The 10,759-nt window shown below is 51.5% G+C and overlaps 2 protein-coding genes across 2 annotated transcripts; both read left to right on the forward strand.

Moving 5' to 3' along the window:
- The first annotated feature begins 2,985 nt into the window (after positions 1–2,985).
- LOC117841111 (uncharacterized) lies at positions 2,986–6,217 on the forward strand. The gene is made up of 2 exons (XM_034721686.2): positions 2,986–3,864; positions 5,932–6,217. The coding sequence occupies exon 1, from the start codon at positions 3,243–3,245 to the stop codon at positions 3,861–3,863; it is 621 nt and encodes a 206-aa protein (XP_034577577.1). The 5' UTR covers positions 2,986–3,242; the 3' UTR covers position 3,864; positions 5,932–6,217.
- Positions 6,218–8,303: 2,086 nt separating this feature from the next.
- LOC117838554 (hypothetical protein At1g04090) lies at positions 8,304–10,718 on the forward strand. Its single transcript, XM_034718622.2, has 2 exons — positions 8,304–8,781; positions 8,926–10,718. Exons 1-2 carry the CDS (start codon positions 8,661–8,663, stop codon positions 10,581–10,583), a joined length of 1,779 nt encoding a protein of 592 aa, XP_034574513.1. The 5' UTR covers positions 8,304–8,660; the 3' UTR covers positions 10,584–10,718.
- Positions 10,719–10,759: the final 41 nt, after the last annotated feature.

The raw sequence follows: 10,759 nt of genomic DNA on the forward strand, positions 1-10,759 counted from the left end.
CCATCCGCCCCGAAAAAGATTTCACATTACTCCATGAAAGATTATGATTTGTCTCCTGGACTATCTTTAGCAAATTACGTGTTGGGAGACGACGTGCAGTGCCATTGCCTGTTTGCTGTCATATTCTGGAAGCGTTATAATAGAGCTAGATGATGGGTGACACGATGGACCGTGTCTTTGCGGTGTGACCGACTCGATAGTTCTGTCTTCTAGCATTCGTCAAGTGCTCTTCAACGATTTTAAGGACAAAAACCTCGCCGCTTCAAGCTCGAATCATCCGGCGTCCGTCAAGTGCTCTTGCACGGTCCCAAGGACAATGCGCGACGTCTCCGCCCTCCGGCGCTTCTCCGCGCGAGGCCAGATGTTGCCCGTCCCTAGGCACCGGAGCAATGGCACCTTGGGATGCTGCTGGCCTGCTGCGAAAGATCCACGCCGAGAAGCACGGACCAGGCAATTCGGAGGTCGTGTACCGAGGAGGTGGTTTCCTCGTGGCGACTCGTGCGTGGTTCAGTGGGTTGGGTTAAGTTCACTTAAAGTAATACCTAAGTAATACCTTAATTAGGAAGAATAGAAAAAAAATAATCTCCAACAGCTCTTACATGGACCCCGTAAACATAGGTATCCCGACTTTCTCGCTCCGCATATTTCCACCAATTTTCGGCACTCCCAATCCACAATTTTTTTTCCGCAAGAGGCGACGTGGCACGTCGTTATTTTTCTTCCCGCGGAAATGTCGCTAGTTTTCCTTTTTCTCCCCACGAAAATACCACTAGTTTTATTCTCCCACACAAATATCCTTTTTTAACAAATATCCTTTTTTAACAGAAAAAAAGTCGTTGGTTTTCCTTTCATGGTGTAGCACTTAAAGTTTTTAGCAACTTCTTTTAAGAATTGTTGGAGGAGAGGAACTTTTTTGCTCCCAATATTTTTTTAGAAAGGTCCCAAAACTATGTTTTTGGAAGTCTATTTTTGAGCACTCTTGGAAATGCTCTTAAGGAGTAGTATAGCTTTAAAACTAATCAAGCCTTATAAAAACATTAGTGAGGGGACCGAGGTCCCGTGAGGGAGGTGTCGGGTGTGAGGACCGAGGTCCTGTGCAAATAGTGCTCAATGGCAAATATTTCTTTTACATTACGGTGTCATGAAACATTAACTTTGAAAATATTTTTTGCACTATTAACTTTAGTCCATGTTACTGGTGACAAATTTTGAAAATCTCAAGCCACCAGAAATTTTTTTTACATTCAATTAATTGGCGGTTCTCCTTCCATTTTTTATTGAAATAAAAACAGAAAACACATAAAATAGTTCTAAAGCCATAGCAAATTGCAACACGATATAAACTTCAAGCATCCAGTTTATTTACATTCAAGCATCACCAAGAATGTTCATGAAAAAAAAATCTCAAAACGAATGCTCTAGAACAGAAACAATTTTGACATATCTGTTGAAAGTTTCCACAAATCACAACAAGAAGGATTTTGTTTACACCATGAACAAAAATATTGCACAATGCGGCAACAAAATCAAATTGACGAAGGAAGCCTGTGAAGAACATCATCGCGAAAAGTGCCGGTGGATCATGCCGCTGCCGGTCTTCACGGATTCATGCGCTTCCACGATGGATCTGGCCACCTCTCCTCCATGCGAAGGACACCAAGTTGTTGTAGCACCGAGGTAACCTCGGGCACCATAGAGAACGGTGGAGAAGCCGGTGATTCACTCGCTGGTCAGGGAGGAGAGAGAGAGATCGCCGAACTCCTCCACCGCAGTCAACGGGAAGGACGAGGATGGATTTGGTCTCCCCTTCATGGCGGCGCGCGGGGAAGTCGGAGGAGCTCACCTGTGTGCGCCGCCGGCAGCCATCGAGATCCCTCGAGACGGAGGAGAGAGAAAAGGCGAAAAAGAATGAGGAAGGAGAGAGAGCGCCGGTGGGGGAATAGAAAAGGCAACACATCGTCATTAGGGAAATAATAATGATCTTTCTAATCTGTACAATCTTTCTTTGGTTCTCACCGCTAATGTTGCATCTAATGGCATCGGCAGACCACCTCCAGGGTAGAGACCCGCAGGAATGCATTTTCGGAGAAGCACCACACAGGCCCCCTCATCGACAAGGCCACCGTTTTGAGCTAGCTCCACCGCTGCAGCAATGCTCGAACAATCATCGCCACTAAGTTTCTGAACAAAACCATGAGCGAATACATCAAATTCAAATTCCATGTGTTCTCTTCTTTCTTTAACAATTTAACAATGCGGTTACATAGGAAGGTTAAAATGGACCATGCAAAACTGAGACGTCACACGCTAGCAACTTCAGAATCCAACAAGGACATGCAAGATACAATGCCAGATTCATCGTTTCTTAACGGCGGAGCCCCACACGTCAATCACCCATAAACCACTTTTTTAGCATCATAAAGCTTCCATTAATCTGAAGCATGAATACAATCACCGGCCGCTAAACCAATAAGCCAGTCTGGAATAACGTCTAGCCAGAAGCACGATCGTTCGGTGGGTGATACCATCCTCGCACAGGGGTGTGCCACCGAATTAGCTTTTCTACGAACACATACACATTTAAAGGAAGAAAAACTCCTACTAAGCTCCATGATATCACGCCAAAAGCCGCTTATCGAGGAACGAGATCCATCAGTGGACTTCAAAGAAGTCTTCAAGTTGTAGCAATCCACCTCAAGCACCACCGATTCCTGACCCAACTCCACCGCGAGCTCCGAGCCTTCTTTTTACTGCCATTTCTCCACAGTTGTATCCGATGTATGATCAAGCCAGTGTGCCGCCACCGCTACCATAGCACCAGAATGGTTTCTTACTACCACATCAAAAGCTGCGTCCGTGTTCACCTTAACATAGACCTCCTCCGGCGGCTTCCAAACTTCCGGTGTTCTCGGTTGCTCCGAGTCACCCGTAAACCACTGTTCCGCCAGGCCGCGCCGAATCGTCTCGCCCTCCAGAATCCACACAGGGGTTTAGGGCGGGCGGCCGCGGTCAGGCCAGCAAAGGCCACAGCGGCCAGCGCGCATCGGAGCCGAGCCAACCACGGAAGTACGGAACCACCCCGCGGCAGTCAATCACGCCCCGAAAAGAAAAACCCCCCCGGACCGTTCCGCTACCGCAGCCAAATCGAGATCTCCTCCCCGTGCCGAATCCCACCCCTCCCGGACCCGGCCGACCGCCGCATCGCATCGGGCGGAGGAGCCGAAGAAGCACTGGAAGAGGAGATGGCCTCGGCGCTGTCCTCCTTGCGCTACGGCGACAGCCTCTCGGTGGTGGCCATCTCCGCCGCGACGGCCGTGCTCTGCGAGGCAATCTCCTGGCTCCTCATCTACCGCACCGCCACCTACAACTCCCTCCGCGCCTCCATCGAGCGCCACTCCCGCAAGCTCGACGCCATGAAGTCCGGCGCCGGCTCCTCCGCCTCCTCCTCCTCCTCCGGCGGCGGCGGATCCTCCTCCGCGCAGCCCGCCTCGTCGCGGGCCAAGAAGATGGACCGCGTCGAGACCAGCCTCAAGGACGCCGCGCGGGAGCTCTCGCTCGCCAAGCTCAAGTCGGGCGCCGTCGTCGCCGCCGTGCTCTTCGTCGTCTTCGGCCTCCTCAACTCGCTCTTCGAGGGCCGCACCGTCGCCAAGCTGCCCTTCGCGCCCGTGCCGCTCGTCCAGCGGATGAGCCACCGAGGGCTGCCCGGGAACGACCCCACCGACTGCTCCATGGTCTTCCTCTACTTCCTCTGCTCCATGAGCATCCGAACCAACCTCCAGAAGCTGCTTGGCTTCGCACCGCCACGCGCGGCTGCTGCGGCCGGCGGGGGCCTCTTCCCCATGCCCGATCCCAAAGTGAATTGAGGTACCGGATCGACTTTGCTTCAATTTTCGTTGCTACGCTTTATTGAGTGAGCATTCGAATCTAGTGTCTTAGTGTTTTTTTTAGATCATAATCCTCAGTCCTGATGAAAACTGTTTACTGGATCTGCTGATACAAAGCTACACACGGGATCTTGATTTGTGTTAGATCGGACCTTTTTGGATGCATGTGGGTGATAAGTGATTGGTATGTTCAGATTGATTGAGTTGGGTTTTGTTGCTGTGACTGAGTCCACAGTATTTACGATTCACCTATATGGCTCTTCTAGTCTTCTATCTGAATGCAGAGGATCTCTTCCAGTTTTTTGTTAGTTAAGTAATGAGCATATCAGTCCATGTGCCTTATACTGCCTATTTATAGGCCTCTATAGATTCTATGCAAGTGTGTGTATTGCTACCTTACACTTTTAGTACCATATTGGCCCAAAAATAATGAATAAAGGTAGTGTCCTTTGGTTCCGCTGTGAGAAAAAATAGAAGACTTCTCATCTTTGATCTTCTGTTTGTTGAGGACAAGATGACAAATCCTTAGCATAGCTCTGACTCTGATTACTTTGGACTTAAGAAAAAGCATGGCATCATGCACACACTTCGAATGTTTATATCTGGATTAAATATCAAGATTTCAACAATTTAAATGACTTTTCCATTTGTATGAAGAGCAGGAATCACATTTACAGTTTCGCAAAATTTTTACCCAAGGATCTGGAGCTGTAATCTAAACTCTCACTGGCATGATATTCATAATTTAAATCTGATTCCAGTAATAAACAAACCGGTGTGTGCACACATTGGCACACATTCCAATTCCAGTTTATGTTAATTTTTCAGCGTTTTGTATGTATAATGCTTTTAGCTAGCAATACAGCTAAGTTTTACTTGGATTTGAGGATGTATGGAGATACGTTACATGGAAGTATGGAACCACTGAATAAGAACTACACGTGTCGAGTGTCAAATACTGGGAATATACCACTTTTGTTCCACTCACATTTTACAGCACTCAGATTTTAATTTCAAAATAGTGGTTATTCTGTAGCTGTAGCTCAGTTCACACCATGAAAACTTTGAACCTGACTGTTCTCAGCATAGTTGTGATCACTGTTCTGTGTAGAACAACTTTTGACTCTTTGAGAAATTGACGGTTAAAATTAAAAAGTGTGGAAACAGGATCCATTATATTTCCAGTGTGTTTCATGGTGCACAAGAGGACTGATTTCCCACATTCCAGCAAAATGCTGTTTCTGATGATTTGGTGTATCAGTAATTAGGCCTGAAATGTTGTTGGGTCATGGGATTAGGGAGTAAGGACACTTTGGGTTTTGGAATATTGTTGGATTCCACTGCTACAAGTTCCTGGTGGTTGGCCAATGGCCTTGAAAATTTTTAATTGTCAAGTTTATAATGGTTCTAAAGTTTAACCAAGGCTGTATGTTAGTCTGTTCTCTGTTGATGTGGATATTTGTTTATTAGTTCTGACATTCAAGTAGTGTGCAGTCACATTTAAAAGATTCTGGATCATGGCATAGATCATCAGGACTATTTTGATTTCATCTGAGCTTTAAACATGAATCTGTACTTTTGTATGTTCACAAAGGTATCTGAACATGTGTTAGCTATTTCCTGAAGGTTTGCTAGCAGGTGAAGCGTACTCACTATTTGATTTGTCTAAATAACACTCAAGTGACTTTTGTATGAGGAGTTGCTTGTTTGAGGCTCGTGAATTACAAAGTATTACAGCTAGTTCTTTTTTATTTTCTTTCAGTGTATTGTTCATTCTAGTATGCCATCATTAATCTTAAAACTACCAGGAGTGAGCGAAGGTAGCATTTACTATGAGTAGCAGCTATTCTGTTATCAGTCATGTTCTTAAAATGTAGAACTAAATTTACTTAACCTAAACATCTCAAGGGGCATATGCAGTAGAGCAGCAATTCCGAAAATGCATCACAACAAGAAAATGCTTATACATTGTTTATTCTTATGCACAATAATTTTTCTTTTGCTTTTATATCTCATTATCTGATCCGCCAACTGTTCTTCTCTGTAGCTGTGTTTATCACAACCATGGGCTCATCTGCGAGAAGAGTGAATCTGAGCGAAGGAATATAATCGTCGCCCTGGGAAGAACGTGATGTAGACTGTACCAATAGGCGTATCAAATTCAATTTCCACAACTCACCGGTCTGCCTGTTGCATCGGTGATCTGCAAACGTGAAGGTTGACTTATTTATTGCATAGGCTGAACAAATGAACACGAATTACTTGCTACCAGGCAGGAAGTGTGCAGCCTAATTTTCTGCCTAATTCTATACTAGGATTTGATTGAGGTCTAATACCATCCTGATCTACAGAGTGCTTTTATATTCACCGACATAATGTTTCTCTCGTATTCCGTAGGTAACAGCGTGGGAATTTAGATCCCGGCACTTTTACCTTTGCTGAGTTTTGGCATTCGTTATTGGACACTCTTAAATCTGATTGTGTCAGGCTAAGGGATGTCACACCGAGAAGTACTGCCCCCTGTTCTCACAAATGTTGAACTTGATGGTCACAAATGTTGAACTTGATAGCTTGCCCTAAAAGTCATATTTGAGAACGGAGGGAGTAACTGATAGCTCAGTCAGTGGGGCAGATTCCACGTGGAGGATGTTTAAGCGCGAGTGATCCTCAACGTGTGTCTGGATTCAGGGATTGTGTTTAGTACAAACCTGTATTCAAGATGTGAAGATGAGCAAGGTCGGCTCTCCTGACCGGAACATTTGTAACTGAAACTGCCATTCATTTCAGGTTCCATGCATGCGTCTGTTCAAAATCGCTGCCACGTTCGTGCGTTCCAAAAGAAGAACCTGCATCATGGCACACGACGCTGGAAGTGCATTTCAGACGTTAACAATGAACGCCGCCTTGTATCCTCAAACCTAACGTGGTAGCTAGAGGCCGCCCGACGCAATGCCCGAGGTGTGCGTGCCCCAAGTGGCGGAGGGCCGACGCTAGCAGGGAGGTCATGGCTATCTCTGAGCGGATCACTATCGCTACCGATCTCGGTACGTGGAGATGCTGGACATGGGCGGAGAGATTTTGCTGCGACAAGTAACAAATTTGGGGAAAATAATTGTCATTTTTTAAGGCTAGTGCAGAATATGAACGTACACGTAAACACACACTACACCCACACACGCACCCACCCACGCACATCCCTGTGCAGACGCAAGTCGCATAGCGCTTCGTAGGTGACAGGTACGTCACAGTTTTCCTTTGACTCCACGCATACGTCAAGAACCTGCAAAATTAAATTGTAGGAATAAATCCCGGTGCAACACCAAAGGTGGGTGCGCTCCCCACCGGGGAGACGCAGCACTAAAGGGCGGGAAAATAATTGTCATTAGGAACTGCACGTAGTGCAGTACTGCAGTTGTCCAAGGATGAGCAGAGAGTTAGGAGGGCTGGCAACACTAATTCTCTCCTCAAGATTACCAAACAGTAGCTTAATTAATGGATTTTTTTGGTTTGGCGGGGGGCCATGGTCCACCCTGGCCATAACTAAGGTCCGCCAGTACCAAAAGGCTGGGTCAAGTGACCCTTTTATAAAACAATAAAAAATATAATTGTACACGAGTACACGACACATGTAGCCTAGTGTAGTATACTCCGTTCTTCGATTTGTACTGCGTGCCAGTGTTGGGAGCTCGGAATTGATCAAGCCTGAAAAGAAGAAGAAGAAACATTCCGCACTGATAGAGATGAGCATGCTACTCGTTTGTTTTGCATCCGATTATTTTACTGGCGCCGGGCTCGTCGCGCGCGCCCCTCACGTAACTCGTTCACGGCGGCGCTGAACGAGCTCTCGCGCTGTGAGGCGGCGTCTGAGGTTGGATCGTAGTGCTTCCGGCCGCAGCTTCCCAGTGACATCACCGTGCGGCTCAAAAACGAGCCTAGGACCCTCACTCCCACTCGCTCGCGGCGGCCATGTTTAGTTGCTCAATTTTGGAGTGCCAAAATTACTGTACTAGCACTGTAGCATACTGTAGCGTTTCGTTTGTATTTATGAATTATTGTCCAAACATTGACTAATTAGGCTTAAAAGATTCGTCTCGCAAAATACAACAAAACTGTGCAATTAGTTTTTAATTTCGTCTACATTTAGTACTCCATGCATGTACCGCAAGTTTAATGTGATAGGAAATCTTCTTTTTGCATAGTGGCAAAGTTGGGATTTGGGGATGAACTAAACAACGCCCCGGGTTCGCTTGCCATTTTCGGATGCTTGATCATCTCCAGATAAAGACACGACATACCGATCACGATTCACCGTGCAGCACTACCTGGATCGCAACAGAGGGCCTGTCGGCAGCATCTACCCCGGCGTGCACCCCGCTAGCGAATCAGGTGAAGGCTCCGCCGCGGGCCGAGCGCGCGCCCGGCGTCCCCACCGCCTTCAATCCCGATCGATGCGCTGGTTGGTGGGCGCCGTGAGGGCAAAGTCGCGGGAGGATTCCACCAACCAGGGCACGGATAGGTGGCAGGCGCCGTGTCCTTTTCTTCCTGGCCCCTTCCGGGTCGAGCCGGCAAGCGTCCAACCTGTGACGAAGCAAATCCACCGTGCGGGCATAAGAAAATGCCCTCTCTCCGAGCCGTTGCGGACCGTGGTGCTTGCCATCGCTGGTGAGCCGATGAGGCGTGTCTCCCCCGATCGTTAGCCTGCCGGCCGTCTAGCGCGGAGCCCCGTGCCCCCGTCCCATTCGTCGGCCAATCCGGGCAGGCAAGCCAGCGTGCGCGATGCGGCAGAGGTGGGGCAGCTGCTTCTCGGGCGGCGACGTCCGCGTGGGCGCGCCGGCCCTCGAGGAGCCGGAGCCGGAGGTCTTCTCCTTCGCCGAACCCCTCCCGCCGTGGCCCCCAGGTGAGCGTCCGCCCGTCTCCCATTTCTTCGGATTTGGATCCTCGCATAATGCGTACCGCCGCTAGATTGTTCCCGCCTGCGCGAGCCGCGAGGGGTGGCTACCGCTGTTAATTGGTTGGCTGATTCAGCGACGCGTTCTTGCAGGTGGGGGATTCGCGCGGGGGAGGATGTCCATCGGCGGAGGGGAGCTGGAGCTCGCCGCGGCCACGTCGTTCCAGAAGATCTGCACCCTGTCGCCGCGGCGGTGGGGCGGGGGCGGCAGCAGCGTTACCTTCTACCGGCCGGTCGGCGTCCCGGAGGGGTTCTCCCTCCTCGGGCACTACTGCCAGCCCAACTGCCGCCCGCTCCACGGCCACCTCCTCGTCGCGAGGGCGGGCGCGCGCCCGCCCGGCGCCCCGCCTCAGCCGCTACCGCCACTCCGCGCGCCGCGGGACTATTCGCTCGTCTGGGAGTTCCGCGCCGGCGGCGTCGCCAACGGCAGCCGTGGCAATGCCGGCAACTGCTACGGCCTCCGCGACGCCTACTTCTGGGTCCCCGTGCCGCCGGAGGGGTACAAGGCGCTCGGGTGCCTCGTCACGACGGAGCTGCAGAAGCCGCCGCTCGACGAGGTGGCCTGCGTCCGCGCGGACCTCACGGACGAGTGCGAGCCGCACGGCTCCCTGCTCCACCTGCAGCTCGCGCGGCCGTCGGCCTCGGAGTCCTGCGCGGCGGCGGCCTTCGCCGTGCGGGGCGTGAGGCCGGTGCACCGGGGGATGTGGGGGAAAGGAGTGGGCGCGGGCACCTTCTGCTGCGCTGCGGACGGGAGCTCCCCGCGGGAGCAGGGCATGGCGTGCCTGAGCAACGTCGAGCTCGACCTGTCGGCGATGCCGACGCTGGAGCAGGCGCACGCGGTGATCCGGCACTACGGCCCCACGCTGTTCTTCCACCCCAAGGAGGTGTACCTGCCGTCGTCCGTCTCCTGGTTCTTCAAGAACGGCGCCGCGCTGTACAAACGCGGCGGGGACGCCGTGGGGGAGGAGATCGACGGCGAGGGGTCCAACCTCCCGGGCGGCGGGTGCAACGACGGGGAGTGCTGGATCGACGTCCCCAGCGGCGAGCGGGGCCGCGCCGTGTGCCGCGGCGACATCGACAGCGCGGAGCTCTACGCGCACGTGAAGCCGGCCATGGGCGGCGCGTGCACCGACGTGGCCATGTGGGTGTTCTGCCCGTTCAACGGCCCGGCGCGGCTCAAGCTCGGCCCGGTCAGCCTCCCGCTGGGCAAGACCGGGCGGCACGTCGGGGACTGGGAGCACTTCACGCTCCGCGTCAGCAACCTCACTGGCGAGCTCATGGGCGTGTACTACTCGCAGCACAGTGGCGGGCACTGGGTGGACGCGTCGGCGCTCGAGTACACCGACGGCAACCGCCCCGTGGTGTATTCGTCCAGGAACGGGCACGCGAGCTACGCGTACCCCGGCGTGTACCTGCAGGGCTCGGCGGCGCTCGGGATCGGCATCCGCAACGACGCCGCCCGGAGCAGGTTGTTCGTGGACTCCAGCGCCAAGTACCGCATCGTGGCGGCGGAGTACCTGGGCGAGGGCGCCGTCGCCGAGCCGCAGTGGCTGCACTTCATGCGGGAGTGGGGCCCGACGGTGGTGTACAAGTCGAGGAAGCGGATGGAGTGGATGACCGGGAAGCTACCTCTCCGGCTCAAGTGCCGAGCGGAGAAGATGCTGAACAAGATGCCCAACGAGCTGTCCAGGGAGGAAGGGCCAACCGGGCCCAAGGAGAAGAATAACTGGGAGGGGGACGAGAGATGGTAGGAACAAGGAAAGCCCGAGGATTTACGTGTGTTTACATTGGCGTGCATTATTGTAGAACTGAGATGATTGTGCTAGAGCTAAAGAATCAGATTGTTTGCAATAAAAATGTTGAGTGCACAAAATTTGCCCGTCCAATTGAAATGAACAAGTTCCGACTCAGAATGTTCCAAGAAACA

This window comes from Setaria viridis, chromosome 9, assembly GCF_005286985.2.
Source record: "Setaria viridis chromosome 9, Setaria_viridis_v4.0, whole genome shotgun sequence".
Taxonomy (NCBI): domain Eukaryota; kingdom Viridiplantae; phylum Streptophyta; class Magnoliopsida; order Poales; family Poaceae; genus Setaria; species Setaria viridis.

Coding starts and splice junctions, on each gene's coding strand:
- LOC117838554 (XM_034718622.2), top strand. CDS start 8,661: ATGCGGCAGAGGTGGGGCAGCTGCTTCTCGGGCGGCGACGTCCGCGTG. Junction 8,782..8,925: donor CCTCCCGCCGTGGCCCCCAG/GTGAGCGTCCGC, acceptor GCGTTCTTGCAG/GTGGGGGATTCGCGCGGGGG.
- LOC117841111 (XM_034721686.2), top strand. CDS start 3,243: ATGGCCTCGGCGCTGTCCTCCTTGCGCTACGGCGACAGCCTCTCGGTG.